The 26,643-nt window shown below is 42.0% G+C and overlaps 1 protein-coding gene across 1 annotated transcript in view; it reads right to left on the reverse strand.

The window, feature by feature from the left end:
- Positions 1 to 274: 274 nt before the first annotated feature.
- PSMF1 (proteasome inhibitor subunit 1) overlaps positions 275 to 26,643 on the reverse strand; it is a 56,455-nt gene continuing 30,086 nt past the window's right edge. The window contains exons 5-7 of the mRNA XM_004463980.5: positions 4,416 to 4,469; positions 2,748 to 2,906; positions 275 to 2,205 (exon numbers count right to left, since the gene is read on the reverse strand). Of these exons, the coding sequence (XP_004464037.1) occupies positions 2,154 to 2,205; positions 2,748 to 2,906; positions 4,416 to 4,469 (265 nt within the window). The 3' untranslated portion in view covers positions 275 to 2,153. The remainder of the gene's footprint in view (positions 2,206 to 2,747; positions 2,907 to 4,415; positions 4,470 to 26,643) is intronic.

Raw genomic sequence — 26,643 nt, forward strand, 5'->3', positions numbered from 1 at the left:
CAATAAAGCTGTTATTGAAAAAAAGGAGGAACAGGTTATTGATGTTTAAGTCTCCAAGCTTTTGGGTTCCTCAACACACACACGTGTGAAACATTCCCATTTATGGCTTGGTGAGAAGCACAGATGGAAGGAGGGGAATGACCCAGACCAAAACAAGCACCAAGAGCTTGACTGGGAATTTCCATAAGGCCCCCTTCTCTTCCCCCCTCATAGCATCTAAGACATTGCCTGCATTCCCCAGTGTCCTTGATGCAAGGAGACACACACACACAAATGCTTTTTGGATTTATTTCCAGGAAAACGGTTGATTCTGCAGATAAATCACTAAATTTTCCGTTTTTAGGAAACAGAATTATATATATGACAACCTAAAGGGTTTTCTTTTCAACCTTTGCTACTAGAACATCAAAGTGTGAAATTCATTACGTTTTGTCTTTTGCTCAAATCAGGGTCCTAAAAGATTATCTACCCTTCCTGCTCTGTCAGATGGGTCTCTGCTTCAATGTTCCTTTAAATGCTCCCTTTTATAATAAAGGGTTTTTTCTTTTATGAACAAATGCGCCAAATCCTTTTCATTGCAGGGTTATCCAATTCCAAAACAAAACCCAATATTCCACCCATTTGCCAGCCCTTGAGGAAGATTAATGAATGCATTTACAGCTCGGCCTGATTTCTCGGTCAGATCAGAGATATTTTCAAGGCTTAGTCTGGTCAACTCCCTGTCTCTAGGGTCTTTTACTAAATCAGTGCTTGAGGTGAGGGTCTGCCAGAAATACCCAGAGGTCCAGCTTGGGCCAGCCTCCCCACCCAGGCTCAGCCTGAATCTGACGTGAACCCTGAGCCTGTGTGCCAGTTTAGTTTACCTCTAACTCACCTGCAGTTAGCAGACAGGCAATCTCCTAGGCTACAGAACACAAGCAGACACCTCCGGGAAGCTTGGGAAGCCCCCAGATTACAGAAAATAGTATGTCCTAAGAGAGGGGGTGGAACTCAAGGTGCTGAGAAGTGAAAGGACCCAGCTGTGTTTGAAGTGCTAGCTGGGGAGCGGAAGCTCTCTTGCCTCTTAGCCTGATGCTCTATGCTGCTCTTCCCACTCCAGCATAAGGGTTCATCACTGACCACGTCTGTCAGGCCTCGGGCTGAAAAGGATCCGGAGAACACCAAAGTCAGGGGGGCCAGGATCCAGGACAGAGGCTTCCCCAAGGTCAACACCATTCTCAGATGGAACCCGTGCTCCTGCACTCTTGTCTAGGCCCCAAGGGGGATGAGAGGTACAGAGTTAATCTCCATAGGTTAAGTGCCACAGAACGCCCTGTACTTCCATTCTCTTCCTTTTGCCATATGGGTTGCTATGGATTGCCACACACATGGGCAGGTATCACAATGTTTCTGAGCAGGAAAGGTACCTCAAAGTTTATAGGTGGGTGGGCACATAAGTCCTGAAGGGGAAAGTGACTTTCTTAGGGTCACTAAGTTGGTGGCAAAATGAGATTAGGTTCCAGGTCTGTTCACAGGCTGTGGCCCAGAGTGGGCAGAAGCAGACGATTTTGCCCTCATCAGAATGCACCATCTTCCCATAGTGTGCCCACCCTATGGAAGTCATCCTTGTGGCTCACGGGGCTTCCAGTCCCTCATTGGCAGCCACACAGCCAGACTGGGACCCATGTCGCTGAAGTCAGGAACAGGATAAATTTAGGAAAAGAAGGCACCTGAGAAGCAAGAGTCACTTAGCCCCACAGACTCAAACTCTGAGGTCCTATAAGTGGAAGGAACTGTGCATTAAAGTAAAAAAGAAAAGTGGGAAACCGGCAACATGATTTTTGTATTGACATTTGGTTCTTAATAATAACATCCAAAATGCGTTCTGTTCTTATAGCGCTGCAACTGGGACTGCATCGGGTCGAGGGTATATGTTGCCGGAAGTGGAGAGGAGTCAGTGGTGTGACTTCTCTTTGGGACCTATATGCAGCCAGGTGGAGAGCTGCAGCAGGTGCCCTGGCTCTGGTGGGGGCTGTGGAGGCAATCCCAGCTGGCCTGCAAACACATGGGCAGGGTCCCTTGCCCCCAGCCCGCAAAAACAGTTGCTGATGGGGGCAGCGGTGGCAGATCCAGGAGAGTGGAAGAAAGGCTGGGATATTACATTCTTGAGGGCTTCACAGGTACATGTCATCGTAGCCCGGCGGGGGGAGATGATCTGGGTTAGGTCTGGAATGGAAAGAGGGGCTGGTGAGTTGGATAATGGAGGGGCCAAGGGACACAGGCAGACATGACCCTGAGACATGGCCCTGAATGGAGGGAGCCTGCCCTCCAGAAGGAAGCAGTGGCTCCTGAAATTCAGGAGTGAGTGCTCTGGAGCCAGACAGCTTAGGTTGAACCGTAACTCTTCTGCTTGTTAGCTGTAGTGCCTTGGCGAAGTTACTTAATCTCTCAGGGCCTTACTTTCCACATTGGTAAAATGTGGACCATAATATCTGGGTGTGCTGATATCAGGACCAAGGAGTTCCTGACATCTACCAAACTTACAATACGTTTAGCTCTCCTCCTCCTCTGAGGGGAGCTGGGGCAAGGGAAACCTGGACGGATGGGGAGTTACTAGAGCGTAACAGGGAGCATCAGGTGGAGGCCTGCAGGAGATTCCTCTCACCTGACAGTGGGGGATGGAGGGAGTGGGCCAAAGAAAAGTGGCAACACTGAGCTGAGGCTGCCATCAGGTCCTAGTGCTCAGTGTGCCTGAGTAAAATACCTACCCAGACGGGCTGGTTCCAATGGGTCCAAAGGGGTCGAAGCGTGCTCCTGGGGGTACAGCGCCGGGAGGAAGCCTGTTCGGGAGGCCCGAGGATGGGTCAATAAGTGCTCTAGGGAAGCCAGACCTCAGGGGATCCACGATCATGCCACCTCTCCGACATCTGAGACAAGAGGGAAGCTGGATAAGCAGCTGTGGCAAGGAGCTGCCCTTGGAGACTAGGACAGGGAGGCAAGAATGGATTAAGAAGGGGACTTGGCCCAGCGGATAGGGCGTCCGCCTACTACATAGGAGGTCCAGGGTTCAAACCCAGAGCCTCCTGACCCGTGTGGAGCTGGTCCACATGCAGTGCTGATGTGCATAAGGAGTGCCGTGCCATGCAGGGGTGTCTCCTGCATAGGGGAGCCCCATGTGCCAGGAGCGTGCCCCGTAAAGAGAGCCACCCAGTGCAAAAAAAGTGCAGCCTACCCAGGAATGGCACCACACACATGGAGAGCTGACGCAGCAAGATGACACAACAAAAAGAAACACAGATTCCCGGTGCTACTGACAAGAATACAAGTGGACACAGAAGAACACACAGTGAATGGACAGAGAGAACAGACAACTGGTGGTGGGGTAGGGGAGAGAAAAAAAAAAGAATGGACTAAGAATGACTGGGATGTCTACACTAAATGGCTGCCCGAGTGCCAGCAGAAAGAGGGCAAGAGTGAGAACACGAAAAACACATCTTTCTTGGCACAAGTAGACTTGTACTTTAGGTTCTGTACTCCCTAAGCCCACAAAGTTGAAATTCCTGCCGTGTCCTATACCCAAGGAGGCCAATTTGATTAAGAACAGGAGCTCAAACTCAGCAGGGTCAATGCAGAATTGCCACAAGACTCTGCAGGGCAATACTTTAGTTCTAAGGACTAATCATTACACTGACACAATTCGTGATGTGCTCTTCTTCCTTAAAGGGCCTAAGGGCAATGTCTGATTGCCTGTCGGTTACCCAAGCCTAGTTCCTGACAGCATCTGTCTCCTCTGTAGTTCCACGCGTCTGACCCCATGCTCAAACTAGGATGAATGAGCTGACATTCCCCAGTTTTAAGGTCTCTATTCAAGCTGCAGTGCAGATGTAAATGGACTCCTCACCCTCTAAACATGAGGTGCTAAAGTTGAGGTCACTGCAGCAGAGGTTAACATCTAGTCTGAATCATTCAGAGAAAAGAGTGCATAGCTGAGGCTGTGACAATGTCACTGGGTGCAAGAAAAGAATCAGAGAGAGAGCCCAGGGGGTGCTCCCCTTACCAAGTGAAGTGGCCTCTGAATAGTCATGAACTTCCTGAATATCTGGAGCCCACTGTGTGTTCAACTGGCACCTGATAAAACCTCGTGGATCCTGCCTTTGGGGGAGGGCCACCAGGCTCCAGCAGGGCAGGCCAGGCCAGGAAGCCAGAGGAGCAGCCTGCTGGGCTCACTCAGCCCCTCCCCAACATGCAGAGCTCTCGTGCACTGCTCTGGGCATGGCAGAGCAGAACAAGTGGCAATGATTTCTCAGTAGCTCAGCTCCTCCTGCCTCCTTCACCCAAGGCAAGACTGACGGAGAGCTCTAAAATTAGAAGATGAGCTGGGGCTGAAAAGCCAAGAGAGCAAGTTATGTTGCTGTCACCTCCCCAGCATTACTCACCCAAAGGGGTCCAGGTCCTCTCCCCCGACAGCAAATGGGCTCACGGGATCACGCCTGAAACAAACAAGGGATAATTACTGCAAGTCCCAGAGCAGCCAGGGTGCCTCTGCTCCCAAGGGTCCAAGCCTGACACCTGTAGGGAGCTCAGAATACACGCCAGGTCCCAGGGCAGGGGAAACACCTGCCTGAGACCAAAACACAAGGGCTATTTCAAAGTGGTCCTTGACACAGACTAACTATGACATTACAATGGCAATTATGTGAAAAGAACCAAACACAAAGTTAAAAACATGCAGGATCTCAATCCTGAAGAAAGACAAAAATATTAACAGTGGTAATCTCCAGATAAATTTTACTTTATTCATATCTTTCTCCAGTTCTTAAACTTTGTATAAAGAATCAAGAACTTCTATATCAGACAAATTTTATTCTAAAACCAAAAACCCAAAACCCCAAAGATAAGTTTTAAAAACTTCCAAAGGTGGAGTGAGATGGGTGCTCATGTACAGCTAAGAAGAGTTCTCAACATTTTTTTCCCATTATGTCACCCTGTAACATTTTAATACCACAGATATACTCTGTATCTATTTGTATATTGTAGCCTTCCAGAAGCCACTAACCATTGTTAACTCTAAGATGTTTTTCACGTACTGCCCCCCCCCCCCCCCCCCCCCGCCCCTGAAACCAATTTTTACTCTCATGGAGAACTCATTAGCGAGAATGAACATAAACAAGTAAATACTTTCTAGGACCAAATTTTTATTATCAACCATATATACACAACACACACACACACACGTACATATACACCTATATCTGTCAAAAACCTTATACTTTTTAATATTCTTTGATCCAATAATTTTATGCCTAAGTCTCCATCCTAAGGAAATATTACAGAATTCAGATGACAATATCACCACAAAGACCTTAATCAAGGAAACTGAAAGTGGCTTAAATAAGGTCAGTTAGGTAGAATCCACAAATGCAGCCTTGGAAACAGTAGAAACAAGGCTCTAAGAATCTTTAAAAATGATGTGGGAAAACACATGCTCATGTTAAGTCAGGGGTAGGGAGATTATCAATAGCCTAGGAAATCAGTTGTGAAATAATGTGTGTAAATAAAACTAGAAAGAAGAATATGGAAAATGTAAACAGTGATGGTTACACCTGGCTGGTGAGTTTCTTCTTTATACTTTTCTGTTTTCCTACAAAGGATGTATATTTTGTTTAAAATTTAAAAAGATTTAATATATTTTTTTAAAAAGTGCTTTGGAACCTGCTTGCATCCCAGACAAGCAATGCAAACCTGACAGTTCTGGGGCATGAGGGGATTCTGGCTAGCCCGCAGGAAAGCCTTGTAAATAGCAGTTAATCTAAGCTTACAAGAAAGAAGACAGTAATTAAAGAGCTGGGAAAAGTTCCAAAAGGAGGTGCTTCTCCACAGTTCCAGAGGGCTGAAAAGTATTTTGTGATTAGGTAGACATGGCTAGTTTTCTAAGCGAAGACATTTTCCTGACTTAGGTCACTGTTCCCTAGCCACAGTTCATGGAGCTGGACACCAAAATTTTTTGGCGAATTTTAACATCCTGCCTCAATGGACAGACCAGGAGATGCCAGAGGCCAACAACTATCTTACCTATGTCCATGAGCTGCCTCCCCACCCCAACCACCTCCCTACAGAGGAGCACACACTGGGGGCTTCTAGTGGCTATTACAATGTCTAGGAGAACAAGACCTCGGTGGCTGACACATGCAACCATTTCTATTATTCTCCTAAGACAAAGAGTGTAGGGAGGGGAGAAGAAACAACAGTGAAGGCTAGAAAGGCCCATCCCAATAACATGTGCATCTGATACTGTCACAGTATATCCACTAGGCTCACACTCAGTCCAGATGACAACACCTGTACACTTCTGTGAACTCGATTATGCACACATGCTTAGAACCCATTTAAAAATGAATGGTGTAAGGGGTCTGTCTTCTCCACAGTCCCTCATACCTCCCAGTGTGAGCACTCAGCTGTGCCAAATGTGGTTGTAGGGATTAAAAAAGTAATTTTGTACATGGCCTCTGAACTCTAGTCCCCACTTTATCTGGTAATCAACTGAAGGAAAGAGTGACCTATTCTAACCCTGCAGGAAAAACTGCCTACTGGACCCACTGGACACAGTAGCTCCCAGCTCCAAAAGGACCCCTCTCTGATATTTGTGGGTGATCCTGATCATGCACGATTTCCTCCTATGGGCTCCACTCTCACCTTATATAAAAATAACATGCCTCTCATGGGCACATAAACCCAGCTAATGCCATTGTAATGGCCAAGGTGGTCTGGAAAACTGGAAAGGCCTTGGGGTCAGGGGCCAGAAGGTAAACTCTGGCTTCTGGGGATTATCCAGCTGGTTGGCAGGGGCTGATCATAAACCTGTATCTAATTTGTTAAGATGCAAAGCCTAAGTAGTAATAATCGCAAGGTCTGCAGCACAGGTGAAATGTACTATCGGATGTGAACCTACCCTACCTGTTGATGGCAAAAGCCGGGAAGAGGGAAGCAGATGTAGCTCAAGTGGTTGAGCACCTGCTTCCCATGTATGACGTCCCGGGTTCAGCCCCTGGTACCTCCTAAAAACAAAAACAAACAAAAAACCTAACTCTCATTGGGGAATGGATGTAGTTCAGTGATTGAGCGCCTGCTTCCCATGTATGAGGTCCTAGGTTCAGTCTCCGGTACCTCCCAAAGAAAAAGCCTGGAAGAATGGACTAGCAGCAGCTGCTGTTATTTACTGAGAACTTGCAATTTGTTGGGTTGGGCTAAATTTAGTTTTCAAAAAAGACTTTTAAAATTACATTTTCTGAATAGCTAATAAATTCACCAGCTTCAAAACTGAAGAGTGAAAAAGGGCACAAAGGTCCATAATCTTAGACTAGATGTGTTTTGAAATTCAGAATTTTTCCTATTTTTGAAAGGTTCTAGATGGGTGAACTTACATTATGTAACACTCCCAAGCAGCACCCTGTAACCAATGCCCAATGTTTCTGCAGAATGGACAGTCACACTAGGTGGGATAAATGAAGATATGAGGCACTTTGTGCCACTTCAGGTCAGGTTTTGCCACCAAACAAGTCTGACAACAAACATGAGAAAGAAAAACCAAAACCAAAACCAAAATCTTGGGTTTTCAGAACTCTTTTGCTGAAATGTGGATAAGGGCTTGTGGACCTGTCATAGTTGAATTTTCCTCTTGCCCCAGTCCTCCAGGTCTTCCACAGGTAACAGTAGATATTCCATCCATGTATGTATCTCCCCTACTTTCCCTAATAGGAAATCCACAATCATTCAAATTGTTGTACCCCTTAAAGAACGCAGTTCTTTTGTTTTCTTCCTCTCCTGGCTGCTTTCAAGATTTTTTTAATCTATCTTCCATTTTCAGCAGTTTGATTGTGTCTGGTCAGAGACTTCTTCAGGTTTATCTTGTTTGAGGTTTGCTGAGCTTTTTGAATCTGTAGGTTATGTCTTTTGCCAAATTTGGGAAGTTTTTAGTCATTAGTTCTTCAAATATTTTTTCTGCAAAAACTCTCTCTCCTCTCCTTGAAACATCTCACAGGTCTGAATCTTTCTATTTTTATATTTAAACATTTTTTCTCTGCTATTTGATAGGATAATGTCAATTGCTTTCTATCTTCAGGTTCACTCTTTCCTCTGCCATCTCCAATCTGCTACTGATAGTAAGATTATTATTTCCACAAATGTTGCAAAAACTTCTATCTCCTTCTGATACCAACTGCAAATATTGCATTAACTCAATTCAATTTAATTCAGTCTCTCACTACCCACAGTCAGGCAGACCCCATAGGTGCAGGGCAATCCTCTATAAGATTGCCCTGCAGGCACTAGTAACAAGTTTGGGGGTTCAGGCCACCTGCACTTCTGAACAACTGGCTACAGATTTGGAGGTTTCCACCATGCCTTTGGATTTATTTGCTAGAAGAGTTCACAGAATTCACTGAAAATGTTCCTGTTGTTTTATTATAGAAAAAGGATACAAAGAAGTCACAAGACGAGATACAGAGGGTAAGATCTGGGAGGGTCTCAAAGGCATGCTTCCATGTCCTCTCCATGTGGAGTCCGATGCGTCACCACCTCTGAGCACAGGGATGTAGCTCATCAATTACGGAAGCTCCCTGGAACGTCAAGTGTCCTAAGTTTCTATGGGGTTTCGTTATGATTAACAGAACCAATGTTCATGTAGTTGAACTCCATCTCTAGTTCCTTCTCCCCTCCCAGGGGTCAGAGTTGAGCTGACAAAATTTGGCTCAAAGCCCCAACCCCCTAATTACAAGGTTGGTCTTTCTGGTGTGACCAGCCCCCACCCAAAGACTGCAGATGTGGCTGGCCCCACCCTGGCATCTTGTTAGCATATGAAATATTGGATGTGTTCCAGGGCCCACCATGAATAACAAAAAATGCTCCTATCATGAGAAATTACAAAGATGTAAAGCTTAGTCCCATGGAGCTAGGGACAAGAAATAGCCCAGTTTTTATTATGCTACAATTTTGGTTATTTTATTTTTCAGTTCTAATACTTCCATTTGGCTCTTTTTTCTATCTTCTATTTCTTTGCTGAGACTTTCTTTCTTTCCATTAGTCTCAAGACTGTCCTCACTGCTCAGAACATTTTTATAATAGCTGATTTAGATGATCTTATTTGGGTCTTTGTCAGGTAATTCTAACATCTGTGTCATCTAGGTATTGGGTTCTGTTGACTGTCTTTCTGTGAGTTAAGATTCTCTTGGTTCTTTGTATACCTGGTAATTTTAGATTGTATCCTAGACATTTTGAACATTATGTTAGGATCTTGTCTCCCAGAGAACACTGCTTTCTTTCTTTTAGCAACCAACCTGGATGGGTTTAAGTCTGATTTCTACATCAGTTCCATTTCCAAAGGCTTTGCAGTGCTATTCAGATCTGTCCTGAGTATGTGCTATCCAGTGGTCAGACTAGGACCTGAATAGCAGGTAATCTCATAGTTCAATTCTCAGTCTTTGGTATGATATTTAGGATCAGATTCACTTATGCATAGCTTGGGATTGAGGGTAGGATTTCATAAACAACTGTATGGGGTTGCATTCTGAGCTCTTCTGATATTCTTGGTACTTTCCAATTCCTTGGGGCTTCCCTTTTTTGGTTCTCCGGTCAGAAAGCTGGGGCTTTATTTACCTTGCTGTGTCATGCACTTCCTGTGACTGCACACATGTCCAGGGCCAAGTGGAGGAAGGACAGAGAGGAGAAACAAAGCAATAGGGATTTGTCTCACACTCTTGAGACCACAAGTCCTTTGACTGGGAAGGAATGCTTTTCTTTCTCAGTTTTAAGTGTTTTCAGGCTGCCACAGGTTAGGGTGCAAAAGAATGAGGAAAAGGAAAGGAAGAAAAAAAAACTATGGGAGGATTTCCCCTACTCTGTCTGAGCATTATGAGACCCCTCTCCTATTCCTTCAGCCAGAAGTAGAAGGATCTCCTGGAGCACTCTCTGTCCATGCCAATGGTTACTTCATTGTTTGGGGCTTCCTTGAGTTCAGGCTGGAGGTTACTGGAGGGGGAAAATGGTAAGTTCACTACTGTTTCAATGGCATTTTAAATTCTGCCTGCTGCTACTTTTCGGAGTCCTCAAATAACTATTCCATGCATTCTGTCCAGGTTTAATAGCAGAATTCCATGGGATAGTCAAGATGGACTGTGTTTATTCTGGAATCAGAAACTTTAAAACCCATGCTATTATCCTCTGCAGTTAGGGTTCAAGTTTGGTCAGAGAATTATGGGGATGGCTTTATTTTCTTTGTTCTGCCAAGTATGGAAATTAAAGATTGGTGAAGTAGAGATGCTGGTAACTATAGTCAAGGGAGTATATACATTTATGAATATAGTACCAGTTACAGTGTCCTGACCAAACAAGGCAATAAACCTTTCCTTTTCCACACCCCATGGACATCCTATGAATTTAAATGTGAACCAGGGACTGAGAATGGTTGGGAAATAATATACTTAGGATACATAATCAAAGATTTTAAAAGGAAAGAAAAAAAAAATACATTATACTAAAAAATTATAAAATATTTAGAAAAAAGGAAAGTGTCACCCATAAACTAATTCTAATATGATTATTTTTGTTATTCTTTTCTAGTCTCATGTAAGCATGTTTTAATGCAGTTATAATATAAACAATTTTGGATCCCACTGTTTCCCACCCCCCCCATGTCTTGCATTTTCCCAAGTGGTTCATTTTTGCTAATAACATTTTTTTTTTCCTTTTAAGCTATTAACATTTTATATACCAATAATATTTGGAGCAGATTTTAAAACTTTATTTACTCTTCTACTGTAGGTATTGATGATGTTTCTGTGTGCATGACCACAAATGATGCTGTAATTAAAAACTTTCATGCACATTGCTTTTTCTATGTTAAAAATTGTAACTGCCATACTATGCCTGTCTCATCATTGTACAATGGGAGCAAAGGGAGGACATAATGTGTTTCTTTAGATAGGTCCACAGATGGAAAGGAGTTGTGTCCAGGAGCCTCAACTGCACTTGATTTAGATGATGATATTTGGGTCCTCCAAGCTAATGAGATTTAGATAAGATTTTAGACTTTGAGTTGATACAGTAATATGATCAGATTCTTGGGAACTCTGGGGTATGTGTGAATATATTTTGGATTTGAGAGGAATGATCTCCAAGGTTTTATGAACCTGTTATTGTTTTATGTTATATGGACACAGCTGACTTTAAAAAGCGGAGATTATCCAGATAGGCCTAATCTAATCACATAGTCACATTGGTCCTTAAAAGCAGAGAATTTTCCCTGCCTGCTGGCAGAAGGGGAGATTCAAAGCATGAGGACTTGACACACCATTGCTAGGTGTGAAGACAGAGGAGGCCACAAAAGAAGGAATGCAAGTGGCCTCAAAGAGCTGAGAGGGGCATTCAGCTAACAACCAGTGAGGAAGGGGGAAGTTGGTCTTATAATCCCAAAAACTGAATCCTGCCAATGACCTTAATGAGCTTGGGAGCAAATTCTCCCCCAAAGCCTCCAGGAAGGAATGTAGACCAGCTGACACTTGGACTTTGGTCTTACGAGATACCTTGAGCAGAATCCAGCTGAGCCCATTCACTCTTGACTGTGGGAATTTGTTATGCAGCAGTGAAAACTAATACATAGATGTTGCAAATACTTTCCCCAGTCTATATGCCTCATAATTTGGGTTTGGTTAGCTTATAAAAGCATAGCTTTTGTAAGTGATTTAAAAGAAAAATGAGACTCCAGGCGTTGGCAAGGATAGGGAAATGGCAATGAAATACAGTGGGAATGCCAACTCATACAACTGTTTCCAAGGGCAAGTGGGCAGTATGTACTCAAATCGTTAAAAACAGGTTTAGTCCTTAATGAAGTCATTTTACTTTCAGGAATGTATGCTAAGGAAATATTTGGAGCTGTGCTCTAAGTTAAAAGTATTTTATGTTCTTTGAAGCATTAGCTACGGTAGCCCAAAAATTAAAAAGACTTCGAATGAAAAAAAAAAAAAACTTGCATCATCCTTGATTCCTTCATTAAGCCAACCCATCAGCAAGTTCTGTCCTCAATATATACCCCCAATCGATCTACCTGGTCTAGACCATTATTTCTTTTTTTTTTTTTTGTGGTAACATATATAACATAAAATTTTCCATTTTAATAATTTTATGTGTATATTTCAGCAGCATTAATTACATTCACAATGTAGTGCTATCCATCCATTACTAAAACTTTATCACCCCAAACAAAATCTGTACCCATTAAGCAATAACTCCTCATTCCCTCCTCTCCCCAGTCCCTGGTAATCTCTAATCTACTTTCTGTCTCTATGAATTTGCCTATCCTAGGTAGCCCATAGAAACGGAATCATACAATATTTGCCCTGTTTGTACTTGGTTTATTGCATACAGCATAATGTTTCCAAGGTTCATCCACATGTGAATGTCATTCCTTTTTATAGTGGAACAATATACCATAAAAATTATATATCACATTTTGTTTATCCGTGTATCTGCTGAGGGATGCTTGGGTTGTTTCCACCTTTTGGCAATAGTGATTAATGCTGCTATGAACATTGGTGTACAATGCATTAAGGTCGCTGTTTTTAATTCCTTTGGGTATATACCTAGGAGTTGACCACCATTCGTCTTTGCCTGGATGCCTGGTCTTCCTGCTTCTTCTCATACCTCTATGAGCCATTCCCTACATAGGAGCCAGAGGGATTTTTTTTTATTTTATGTAAACAGTACGAAATCCCTCCCTTGTTAAAACTGCCCTGTGACAGACTCCAGCACCTACAATCTGATTTATTGGACTTACCACACTCAGCTAAGATGGAGTTGAAGAAGGACAATCACCACACCATGGAGCTAGAGTGATTACAACCGAAAATGGGAGGATTGCATCTAGCATCCATGTGGAATCTGAGCCTCCTCTTGACATAGAGGTGCAATGGACACTACCAATCCAATGTCCACAAAGAAGAGGTGGCATTGGATTGGGAAAAGTGGACATGGTGGACGATGGGTGTGGGGAAAGGCAGGAAGAGATGAGAGGTGGAGGCGTCTTTGGGTCATGGAACTGCCCTGGATGGTGCCTCAGAGGTAATCACCGGACATTGTAAATCCTCACAGGGCCCACTGGATGGAATGGAGGCGAGTATGGACCATGATGTGGACCATTGTCTATGAGGTGCAGAGGTGCCCAAAGATGTACTTAACAAATCCGATGGATATGTAATGACGATGGGAACGAGTGTTGTTGGGGGGGGGGAGAGGGGGGTGGGGGGGGTGGGGTTGAATGGGACCTCACATATATATTTTTAATGTAATATTATTACAAAGTCAATAAAAAAAAAAACACAAAAAACAAAAAACTGCCCTGTGAGCCACTACTCCAATCTTGGCCCTAAGGCTTCACATGAACTGGCCTTACTCACCAATCCAGTGTCATCTCCCATCCCTCTACCCCACTGGTTTACTGTGTTCCAACACATTAGCCTTCTTTTTGTTCTCAGAACAACTTCAGCCAAGCTTATTTCTTTTGAGGCAATTGCTGATATGTGTTTAAAGGAGAAATACAAAATTATTAATAGTAAGGGCTGAATCCAGCTCCAGTGCTCACGAGCTGTATTCCTTTAGGCAAATTAATTAAGCCATCTGTGTGTCAATTTTCTCTTCTATAAGACTGGAATAACAATAGCATCCACCTCATTTTCTTGTTATGAGGATTAAAAGATGATGAATTACTGCTGGACAAAAAGTACAAGCTTAATATTAACTATGTTAGCATGTTAGCTAGGGATTCCTTTAGAGAAAAAAGTCAGTGGTTAAATAGGTCCCAATCAGATCACCTTCTGTTTAACACATTTTGATGGCTCCTGTCACTCCAGGATCATATCCAGTGCCTAAGCACTTGAGGCCTCTTTTGTTTGGGCCCTCCCATTCACTTAGTCTCCCCTTCCTATGCCAGCATGAGGAAACCTTTTCTAGTGTCTTCTACAAATGAGATGATTTCATAATCACCATGTATACCAACTGTTCCCTTGGCCACAGAAGCCAATTACTCCCAACACCATGGAATTTTTATTGGTCCTTTAAAACTTAGCTCAGGTATCATCTCTGCAAAATCTTTACTTTTACCCTGTCCCACTCAATCCTTCAGATTAATCACATTTCTGTGTTTCTGTAGACCTCAGACATACTCTGTCATTGTTTTAAACAAACTTATGACAGGCATGAAAAGGGCAAGTCAGCCCTAATAAACGATGAACTCCCTGCAGGTTGGGTCCACACCTCATTACCCAGTGCCTAGTGCAGTGCCTGACACATAACGAACATTGAAACAGACTGACTTGAATATAATAAATTATGTAGAGGATAAAAGCAAAGGCTTTAGAGTTAGGCTCAAGTTCAAATTCTGGTCTCACAATTTAAGAGCTGTATGACCTAGGGCAAGTTATGAAATCGCTAAGCCCTTAAGCTTTCTTTCCTGTAAAATGTAGACAATATTACCTATTTCTCAAGAATGTTGTAAGGATTAAATAAGAATGTTTACAAAAGCACAATGCCTGGTACATAATAAAGAGTTCAGTGAGTGGTATATAATATTCTATTATTATGTTCTGCTTCTTGATGGTTGTGATCAAGTAAGTTACTTACTGTATACAAACCTCAGTTTCATTACTTGTAACAGAATATCCTATGCCAATCTCTTAATTATTAGGAGGATTAAATAAGAAAGTGTGAATGAAATGCCTATATGTTATCTCATGCAGTAGCAATAGAAATGTTATTGAACTAACCTTGCTATTCATGGGAAAAAACAAAGGGATCAAGAGCATTTGGCCCCAAGAGGAAAAGAATGAGGGCAAATTTTAACAGGGAATAAAAGTTTTACAAGTAATGAAAAATGAAAATTTAATTATTAAGGTGGCATAGGTAGAAGATATCCTTTTAAAAAATTGGTGCTAGATCAACTGGATAGCCACATGGAAAAATAGGAGTCTATCTCATACCACACGAAAATCTATTCCAGATGGATTGTAAATTGTAGCAGTTTGATATAATTGATGAATTCCAAAAATATTGGATTATGTTTGTAATCTGATCTGTACCTGGGCATGACTGATTTATGATTAGGTCTTTAATTGGGCCATGTCGTTAGGGCACTGAGTCTCCACCTCTTAGTGGGTGGGGACTCACAGATAAAAGGTATGGCATACAACCCCAGGTATTGGTTCTTCTGAGGGCTATAGAGACCCACTGGTTCTATGGTCATGGCAGACAGAGTTCGGCACCATGTCATTTGGCCCTACTTTGGAGTTTGTGTTCCTAAGTGTGATGGAGTTGGACTCAGATTTGATCTTTGTTCACAAGCCTCTCTTGTCACTTTTACCGGTCCTGTGGTTGGCGCTGGGGTTTAGTGTATACTCAGGGGACCTGAATCTCTGGACTGTGAAATGTGATAGCCAGGCCCTGAGCCTCAACAGACTTGCACCTCCTACCCTCTGGTTTATTGGACTTACCTCAGTCAACTAACAGGGAGGTGAAGAAGGTCAACCACCACACCAGGGAGCCAAGAGTGCTTACAACTGCAAACAGGAGAATTGCATCCATTATCCAAGTGGAATCTAAGCAACCTCTCGATACACGGGTGGAGTGCACATAACCATCCCAAGGTCCACAGAATGGAGGAATAGAGTATGGATTAGAGTGGACTTACTGATATTCTATTCTGGAACTATTGTGATTAGTAATGGAAGTAAATGTAGCATTGAGATGGAGAAAAGTGGCCATGGTAGCTGCTGAGGGTGGGGAGTGGGAAGAAGGGATATGATGTGGGGGCATTTTCAAGACTTGGAGTTGTCCTGGCTGGTACTGCAGGACAGTTTCTGGACATTGTATGTCCTCCCATGGCCCACTGGGTGGACTGGGGGAGAGTGGAAACTATAATGTGGACCATTGACCATGTGGTGCAGCAGTGCTCAGAGATGTATTCACCAAGGGCTAATGAATGTCCCATGATGATGGAGGAGGTTGTTGTTATGGGAGGAGTGGGATGAGGGGGTGGGGGAGTATACAGGGACCTCATATTTTTTTAATGTAACATTAAAAAAAATATAGACAAAGAAATTAAAAAAAAAAAAAAAAGGTATGGCAAAGGACAGAGTTGGAGCTTTTGATGTGAGGATTTCTGATGTTGGAGTTTCATGCTGAAGACTTAAGTGGGGCCCCAGAAAGTAAGCTCACAGAGGAAAGAGAAGCCAGTCTCGGGAAGAAAGGAACCTCGAACCCAGAGAAAAGCAAGCCCCAGGAACGCAGGAACTCAGGAAGCCTGAACCCTCGCAAATGTTGGCATCCATTGTGCTCCACGTAGACTTTGGTGAGGGAAGTAACTTATGCTTTATGGCCCAGTATCTTTAAGCTCCTACCCCAAATAAATACCCCTTATAACACCCAGCAGATTTCTTGTATTTTGCGTTAGCACCCCTTTGGCTGACTAATACATAGATCTAAATACAGAAGGCAAAAAAAACCAAGGCTTCTAGAATAAAATATATGAGAATTTCTTCATAACTCTGAAGGCAAAAATTTCTGAAAAAGATTTAAAAAACATTAACCACAAAGGTTTTGAAAGCATTACATAAAAATTAAGAACTAAACTAAAAAAATACCATTAACAGATTGCAAAGGCAATCTCAGAGAGGAAGGCATTTGTAATACATATTTATAATTTCATAAGAAAAAGGCAACCCAACAGAAAAACAATTAAGATATTTGAACTGGCCCTTCACAAAAGAGGAAATCCAAATTGCCAACAAACATTTAAAAAGATCCTCAACTTCATTTTAGAAATTCCTTGATTGGGAAACGGACTTTGGCCCAGTGGTTAGGGCGTCCGTCTACCACATGGGAGGCCCGCAGTTCAAGCCCCGGGCCTCCTTGACCCGTGTGGAGCTGGCCCATGCGCAGTGCTGATGCGCGCAAGGAGTGCCGCGCCACGCAGGGTGTCCCCCGCGTAAGGGAGCCCCACGCGCAAGGAGTGCACCCATAAGGAGAGCCGCCCAGCGCGAAGGAGGGAGCAGCCTGCCCAGGAATGGCGCCGCCCACACTTCCCGTGCCGCTGACAACAGAAGCGGACAAAGAAACAAGAAACAAGACGCAGCAAAAAGACACCGAAAATAGACAACCGGGGGAGGGGAGGGGAATTAAATAAATAAAAATAAATCTTTAAAAAAAAAAAAAAAAAAAAAAAAAGAAATTCCTTGATGAAGTAGTAAAAATTATCAAGTTTTCTAAAATCTCAATCTTTGTGTCCACATCTTTTTAATATTCTGTGATGAAGTGGGAAGTACGCATAAAGCACTTCTGCTGCATTCAGAAGTACAAAGAGGGAAGTGGACTTGGCCCAGTGGTTAGGGCATCCGTCTACCACATGGGAGGTCCGCGGTTCAAACCCCGGGCCTCCTTGACCCGTGTGGAGATGGTCCACGTGCAGTGCTGATGCCCGCAAGGAGCGCCGTGCCACGCAGGGGTGTCCCCCATGTAGGGGAGCCCCACGCGCAAGGAGTGCGCCCCATGAGGAGAACCGCCCAGCGCAAAAGAAAGTGCAGCCTGTCCAGGAATGGTGCCGCACACACGGAAAACTGACACACAAGATGACAACAAAAAGAGAAACACAGATTCGCATGCAACTCACAAAAGAGAAGCAGACAAAGAAGACGCAGCAAATAGGCACAGAGAACAGACAACCGGGGTGGGGGGGAGGGGAGAGAAATAAATAAAATAAATCTTTAAAAAAAAAAGTACAAAGGTTGTCTTGAAGAAAAGTACTTGTGTAGTTGTTTAAGCTGCCATCTGAATTAGCCAGTTTTTCATAGAACACTGTTTTTACTTGAAGGAAAGGCTGACAGACAAATCATGCTTATTCAGGCTTGGCTAAATAGTGGACATATTCTCGAAAATGAAGTGAACCTGCAAGAAAAACTTTAGAAATTTGCATTTTCTGATGAGATCAATAATATTAATGAATGTGATTTCTTTATATTGTACAATATAATGTGTCAATATTTAGTGGACCTGCTAAATATCTCAGTGAACCGATATTTTTCAATTGGCCAGGATCTTACAATATCATGCATACATGGGTAAAAAGATAAATTCAAAGGGTATGATAGCCCAATGGATTTAATGTAATACAGCACAAAAAGTTCACTGATATGGTTTCGGATTCAAAAGTGCAATTAACCCTTAAAGAAACTACCACTTGGCAAGTTTTGGTGTCATATCTGAAAAGTCTAATAAATTATTCCTCTTTTCCAACAACATATCTGGGTAAGGCTAAGTTTTGTATAAGCTTCAACAAAAACTTATCAACAGATTCAATGCAGAAGCAGAAATGAGACTCTAGCCATCTTCTATTAAGCCAGATATTCAAGAGATTTGCAAAAAAAACCAATATCCATCTTTTTACTAAATATTTTATTTTGAAAAATAATTATTTTCACTAAAATTTACTTATATTAACAAAGAATGGGTTTATTACTACTTTTAAACAAATATCCTTTTTGAAAGTTTCAGCTATAACTTATAATAATGTCAATGTTGATAAATATAATCCACACAAACAACACTTTTTAGGATACTCCATGATCTTTAGAGTGCAAGAGGGTTCCTGAGATCAAAAAATTTGAGATCTGCTGACATACAGAATATAATTCAAGGGTGTAAAAGAAACAAATTATATATATAGGTGCTCATAGCTGTACTCTTTATAGTGAAAAACTGGAAATACTTGAACTGTAGCACACCAGCAAAATAAAATATCATACAGATACTAAGAGAAATATGCTGAGCACTTTAGTAAATAGATTATGAAATTTTAAAAAGAAAACGCAGAAGAGAAAATATTGTGACTTGTGGACATTTACAAAATATGTAAAGATAATGAACTGATCAGAATTGAAAATTGGGAAACAGACTTGGCCCAGTGGTTTGGGTGTCCGTCTACCACATGGGAGGTCCGCGGCTCAAACCCTGGTCCTCCTTGACCCGTGTGGAGCTGGCCCATGCGCAGTGCTGATGCGCGCAAGGAGTGCCCTGTCACGCAGGGGTGTCCCCCGCGTAGGGGAGCCCCACACGCAAGGAGTGCGCCCGTAAGGAGAGCAGCCTAGCGCGAAAGAAAGTGCAGCCTGCCCAGGAATGGCGCCGCCCACACTTCCCGTGCCGCTGACGAGTGCCGCTGACGACTGACGACAACAGAAGAGGACAAAGAAACAAGACGCAGCAGATGGACACAGAGAACAGACAACTGGGGGAAGGGGGGGAATTAAATAAGTAAATAAATCTAAAAAAAAAAAAAGAATTGAAAATTAATTTAAGAATGACATAAGAGTTTTATATCTAAATATTTGTTTTCAGTGAAGCTGATTAAGCATAGGAAAATTGGTTTTTTAAAACAGGGAACAGGATTTAGAAATAGTCTTCTCACTGTCTCAGGACAGATGGGTGGAACAAAGGGAAATGGGTTAGAATTGTAATGACAACCACACAAAAAAGTTAGGCTTAGATAAAAAATAAACTTCCCGTATAGATGAATGGTTTTCGGTTCTTAGAGAGCTAAGGAGTAGGACAGACCCACTTTCCCTTGCTCGTTCTCCATTACAAAGAATGCCCTCTCTATCTATATTGCTAGTCTAGAAGCAGCAATACCAAACCAGCAGACGCAGTATTCTTTGAGAAGCTCTGGATACATATCACTACACACTTAGCGGAGCAAATCTCTTTATGGGCTAGGTCAGGCAGACATCCAGACTTTGGTTTGCATTTGAAGCAGCTAGGTGTGGGATAAGCAAGACGGGGATGTAGAAGGTGAGGGGTGAGACACAGGACTGTGTCCTGTGGAAAGGCGAAAATGACTATTTGCTTCTCACAGCACCCGCCAGACTGTTCCAAGATGGCTGCACCGTGATGAAGTAATTAACACCCTACAGCAGTCAAATGGGCCAACTACTGTGCTATTCTTTCCCCTCCTTCCAGCCCTGTGGTTCCACCCCTAAATTGGGCACTTGAAGGAGAAACAAAAAGGTGAAAGTGTGAGTGCCTGGTTGCCACGCAACGTGGTGGGACTATAATAAAGGAATTGTGTCATTATAGACATCTGTGCTGGTAGAGGAAAAGGGTTAGTGAGGCGGAAGGCAGGGAGTAGGGGTTGGAGGGAGGGGAGGTAACTACAGAGGGAAAATCTGGTAGACCCTCAACTCGCCTAGTGGTTGACGGAATGCTTCCTAAACATTCCACCTCCTCTTCCAACCATCTAGCTTAGTTCTAGAAGACAGGTCTGCTTGAGAAACATCTAACGGTGGGGGTGAGAAGAAAGGGGGAGAATTTTCTCTGCAATCAGTCTAACTTACACAGAATTTGTATACAAACTGATTATGACATGAACCAAAGCTGGAGGGTCAGACCTACATAGGGGTAAATCCCAGCTCTCACCCTTCCTGAGGTTCTACTATCACCCCCACTGACCCCCCTACCGCATATAGTAAGGATGCTGCTGATCTTGTAGGGCTGCTAGGAAGATAAGTAACCATAAATAAAAACACTTGGCTCAGTGGTCAACAATGGCAGACAGCTGTTCCTGTCCTTACTAAATGACAGTCAATGTTGATGATAAAAGGAAACAAGGTACATAAAGGGCCTGGGCCTAAACACAGACATCTATCACATCCTCTGTGCTGACAATGTCAATACCGAAGTGGCCCCAATGCATCAGATTTTTTGAAGCTAAGTATCTGAAAAAAAAAACAACAACAATGCTGTTGGGGGATCTTCCACTCATTACACCTCCAGTTTTGTCCTCATCTCTGCCTGTAATTTGAATGAGAATCCATCAAGTCTTTTAAAGAATAATAGCCACTATTTATTGAATGTTAACTATATTCTGAACAATGAGGTCAAAATGTGATATTCATCCTCACATTTAATCCTAAGAAACCTCTGGCATTAAGCATTAATATTCCCAAGGTGTGGATCAGGAAACCAAGGCTCTGAGAGGCTAAACATACTCATCAAAGTCAAGATTTGAGGTTGCCTGATCAATCTGCCGTATAATACTCTGTGACACTGGGGGTGGGGGTGGATAGTACAAGAGGTTACAAAAGAAAGGGACCAAGTCCCACCACTAAAGTGTGGTGTGAAGGAGTGGCAAGACTCAGTCATCTGTCTCATCCTCTCAACCCATCAGCCTCTTTGGCCGAAGGCACTGCTGCCCTCATCAGAATCCTTCAGTGGCTTCCCACTGCCCACGCAAAGAGTCCTCTACTTCATATCAGGAACCTCCCAAAATCTGGAAGCCATTATCCTCCTTAGCCATTACATCCTAGGACTTCTTGAGGCAAATTCTTTCTCTATCCAAACATCAGGGACAGTCCTATGTTTTCAGATCTTGATGTCTCTGACCTACTGCTCCCTCAGCCTGGAATAACCTTCTTGCTAGAAATCTGTTATAAAATTCAGATACATGGAAAGGCAAAAAGAGAAAAAAGGTTTAAGGGAATATTAAATATTTCCCCTCCTTCCCATGAAGACACAGTTCAGGTAGCACATGCCCAGGAAGCCTTTCCCAGACTACCCATGAAAGCTCTGATGCTAAACTTTGGGATGGCAGTTATACTCTACTAACTTGCCTCTCTCCTTGCCAGAGGGAAAGTGTGTGCCTCAAGAGCAGGGCCCAGCCCTAGGAATCCCTGAACAAATATTTGCTAAATAGAAGAATTATCAAAAATTTGCAAGGCACAGGTCCAGGATGAGCTAGCTGCAAAGATGTAATAATCTTGGGATTAGACAAAATGAGTGTTGGTGGTGTCAAGGATGGGATGGACCCCAGAACTAGGAGGTCAGGGCGTTTGTCAACCAAAAAACCTGAGGGCAGGATAAGGCAGGACTCGCTGTACCTGCAGCAGGCCTGTGCTTGGCTGACACCATTCCCAGCCTCTCTCCCCATGTTCTGTGTCTAATTCAATGCCTGCATGGTCTCCTCAGCCCTCCTCAGCCCAGAGACTCAGAGCCTTTACTCAGTGAAGGTTCTCTGAACTGAGGCCCACACCACTCACTTGGCAATTCTCCACCTGAACAGAGAGTGCCGCAGCCTTCCACTTACCTATGGCTTTCAGGGGAGCCTGCCCTGGCTCAGCAGTCCCCTGACCACTTCAACCACCCCCACACCAGGTTTTAAAAATACTACCTGTCCTTCCAGGACTCTGCACAGGACAGGCATTCAGGCCAGAGTACCTTTTCTACCCACTCCTTGCCTTTTCATATACATTTTATGATACATTTATCTACAGAAATACTTGCTGGTATTGTGGTAGAATTTGTCAAACTAGTCTATCAATTTGCAGCATTCTTGACATTTTTATTATTTTGGGTCTTCCATCCATTTAAAAGTTATTTCTCCTTATTTATGTAGATCTTTGATTTCATTCATCAGCATTTTATAGTTTTCAACATACGAATCTTATACATGTGTTTTTGTTTTCATTTTTTAGATTTATACCCAAGTATTTCTTTGGGGGGGTTAGTTACAATGATATATTTTTAATTTCGATTTCCATGTGTTTATTGCTTATATATCGAAATACAATTGATCTTTGAATGTTGATTTGATATCCTACAACCTGCTTTCCTCACTTAAATAAGAGTGGTGAGAGCAAATATTGTTGCCCATTTCTTGGGGGGGAGGGCAGATCATTCAGCATCTAATTTTAAATCACTTCTGCTGGAATAATGAGGAGTACATAAAATACTGTTCAGGTACTAAAAAACCATTCCTAGCTAAAGGAAAAATCTTTCCGAAAGTCCCAATTATGGACGATTTACTCTCTTGGTCCAGTGGTTTTATCTTGGGACATTATTTCTATTATATCTTGCCATTTCCAATTAAGCCAGTTCTACAGCTTAAAATTTCTATATCTTTACTGAGATATACTTCGTATATCATATATTACCCACTTATATATACAATTCTGTGATTTTAAGTATGTTCACAGAGTTGTGCAATCACAATCTAATTTTAGAACATTTTCATCACCCCAGAAATAAACCTGTACCATTAGCCATCACTTCCCATTCTTGCTCCTCCACTCACCACTTCAGCCTCTGGTAACCATTAATCTACTTTCTATGGATTTACCTATTTTGTACATTTTCACACAAATAGAATCATAAAATACGTGATCTTTTATGACTGGCTTTCACTTAGCATAATGTTTTCAAGGTCTATCCATGTTGTAGCATCTATCGGTACTTCTTTTTGATTACTAAATAATATTCCATAGTATGCATATAGCACATTTTGTTTATTCATTTATCATTTGATGGTTATTTGGGTTGTTTTCACTTTCTGGCTATTGTGAATAATGCTGCCATGAACACTCATGTATAAAACTTGAACATGAATGTATGCACGAATGAATATTATCTCATTATGATTTTGATTTGCATTTCCCTAATAATTAATGATGGTGGGCATCTTTTCATGTACCTACTAATCATCTGCTATCTTTTCATGTACGACCTGGTCAAATGTTAGAAGTATCTATCAAATCCTTTGCCAAATTTTTCAACTGAGTTTGACTTCTTATTGTGGGGTTCTAAGAGTTCTTTATATATACGGGATACAAGTCTCTCTTCAGATTTATGATTTGCAAATATTTTCTCCCATTCTGTGGGTTGTCTTTTCACTTTCTTGATGATGTCCTTTGACGAAAAAAAATTTTGATTTTGATGAAGTCCAATTTATCTATTTTTGTTGTTGTGGTTGTTTGTGTTTTTCGTGCTATATCTAAGAAACCATTGTCTAACCATAGGTCACTTCTGTACTTTCTTCTATGAGTGTGACAGTCTTAGCTCTTATATTTAAATGTTTGCTACATTTTTTTTTTGAGATCCATGCATTTTTTAAAAGATTTATTTATTTATTTATTCCTACCTCCTCTGCCCCCCATTGTTTTGTGTTCGCTGTCTCCTGTCTATGTCCATTCGCTATACATTCTTCTGTGTCTGCCTGTCTTCTCTTTAGGTGGCACCAGGATCCAATCCTGGGATCTTCTGGACTGGAAGAGAGGCACCTCAATTTCTTGCCCTACCTCAGCTCCCTGGTCTGCTGTGTTTCTTATTGTCTCTCCTCTGTGTCTCTTTTTGTTGCACCATCTTGCTGCACCAGCACCTTGCACAGGCTAGCACTCCTGCGCAGGCCCCCTCACCTTCACCAGGAGGTCCCAGGAAAGCAAACCCTGGACTTCCTATATGGTAGTTGGGAATGTAATTGCTTGAGCCACACCCGCTTCCCTGTTTTTTTTTTTTAAAGATTAATTAATTTTTTATCCCCCCCATCATTGTTTGCACTCACTATCCGCTTGTTGTGTATTTTCTGTGTCTCCTCACCTTCTTTCTAGAGGGCACTGGGAACCAAACCCAGGACTCCCACTTGGGAGGGAGGTGCCCAATCACTTAAGCCACATCTGCTCCCTGCTGTGTCTCGTTGTGTTTCCTCAGTTGTATCATCTTGTTGTGTCAGCTCACTGCACCAGCCTATTAGGTCAGCTTGCTGTCTTGCTCATCTTGTTTAGGAGACACTGGGAACTGAACCTGGGACCTCCCATGTGGTAGACGGGTGCCAAATAGTTTGAGCCACATCTGCTTCCCCTATGCATTTTTATTAACTTTTTTGAAGGACCTAGGAATTGGTGGAAAGAAGAGCACATTCCACATGCAAAGTATTGCAGCTGCAGAATCTGAGGCAAAGTAGGGATGACCATCAAGAATGATAGGAAGGGGATACTGTCTTGAATTGAAAACATGAGCTGGATGCTTATCAGAATCAGAAAAATCTTGAATGCTAAACTGAGGAGTTTCAATTTCCAACATAGTAAAGAACCATAGATTGGCTGGAAAAGCCAATTGATGCTTACACTTAATTCCACAAAACTCTGTTTAGGATGGATTGTGAATGGGAGAACTTGAAAATAGGGTGAAAGACTTAAAAGTTACTTAGGACAATTTTTTGTTTTATTATAAATACTGACTCTAGGAAAACTAATTTTTAGTGAGCTCTCCAGATATTAATCCCTAACTCCCATTAGTGAACTGCAGGTCACAAAGTTGTTCAAGCAAGAATTTATCCTTGGAGTCTACATAGTTACCTTTACCAAATATTTTTTATTTCTTCCAATGGCTTTGAGTTACCTTCTACAGTCTTTTTATTTCAGCCTGCAGGACTCCTTTTAGTATTTCTTGTGGGGCTGTTCTTCTGGTAATTAAGTCTTCCAGTCTTTTATCTGTAAATGTCTTAATTTCTCCTTCATTTGTCAAGGATAATTTTGCTGGCTAAAGAATTCTTGGCTGACAGTTTTTCCTGTATGGATTTTACTTATGTCATTCTACTGTCTTCTGGCCTTCACAGTTTCTGATGAGAAACCCACTGTTATCTTATTGGGGATCCCTTGTATGTGACAAGTTGTTTCTCTCTTATTGCTTTCAAAATCCTCTATTTTTGGATTTTGACAAGTTTGCTATATGTCTTGGTGTAGCCCTCTTTGAGTCCATACTGCTTGGAGTTAATTTTGAGTTTACTAGATGTGTATATTCATGTTTTTCATCAGATATGGGAAGTTTCTGGCTATTATTTCTTCAAATGCTTTTTCTCCCCCTTTCTCTCTCTCTCTTGTCCTTCTGGGACTTCAATGATATGTATGTTGGCACAACTAATGGTTTCCCACAGGTCTCTTAAGCTCTGTTCATTTTTCCTCATTCATTCTTTCTGCTGTTCTTTTGTTTATTTTATTCTTTTGGGGGCTATTATACATGGGAGTTCCTTAATTTTGAATTTGGATTCTTCATTGCTAGTGTATAGAATTATTATTTATTTATTGCTTGTCTGCTTGTGGTTTTTTTTGCTCATTGTCTGTTCATTGTTTTTGCTCATTGTCTGCTTGCTGTTTTGCTAGTTGTCTATTTTTTCTTTAGGAGGCACCAGGAACTGAACTTGGGACCTCTTGTGTGGGAGGCATGTGCTCAACTGCCATTCCGCTCCCTTATTTTTCTTCATTGCTCTTGTATCCTGCAACTGTGCTAACCAAATTAATTCTAATGGTTTTTTAGAGGAGTATTAGGATTTTCTCTATATGAGATCTCATACAAATAGAAGATGGTTTTAATTTTGCTTTCTAATTTGCATGCCCTTTTATTTTTTCTTTACTGACTACCCTGGCTAGAACTTGTGGTAAAATGTGAATAAAACTGGTAAGAGAAGATATTCTTTTCTAGATCCTGATCAGAGAAGGAAACCATTGTCTTTTTTCATTAAGCATGGTGTTATCTACAATGCTCTGTATTGGTTTAAGGAAGTTCCCTTTTATTCTAATGTTGAATTTTTTTTTTTTATCATGAAAGGTTCTTATATTTCATAAAGTGTTTTCCTCTATTGAGATATCATGATCATAGGTTTTTCTTCTTTATTCTATTAATATGGCATACTGCCTTGATTAATTTCAGATCAATCATGGGATCAATGATTCATGGGATAAATTTCACTTGGTGATGGTATATAATCCTTTTTATATGTTGCTACATTCAGTTTGCAGGTATTTTGTTGAG

Source organism: Dasypus novemcinctus, chromosome 24 (genome assembly GCF_030445035.2).
Source record: "Dasypus novemcinctus isolate mDasNov1 chromosome 24, mDasNov1.1.hap2, whole genome shotgun sequence".
NCBI lineage: Eukaryota > Metazoa > Chordata > Mammalia > Cingulata > Dasypodidae > Dasypus > Dasypus novemcinctus.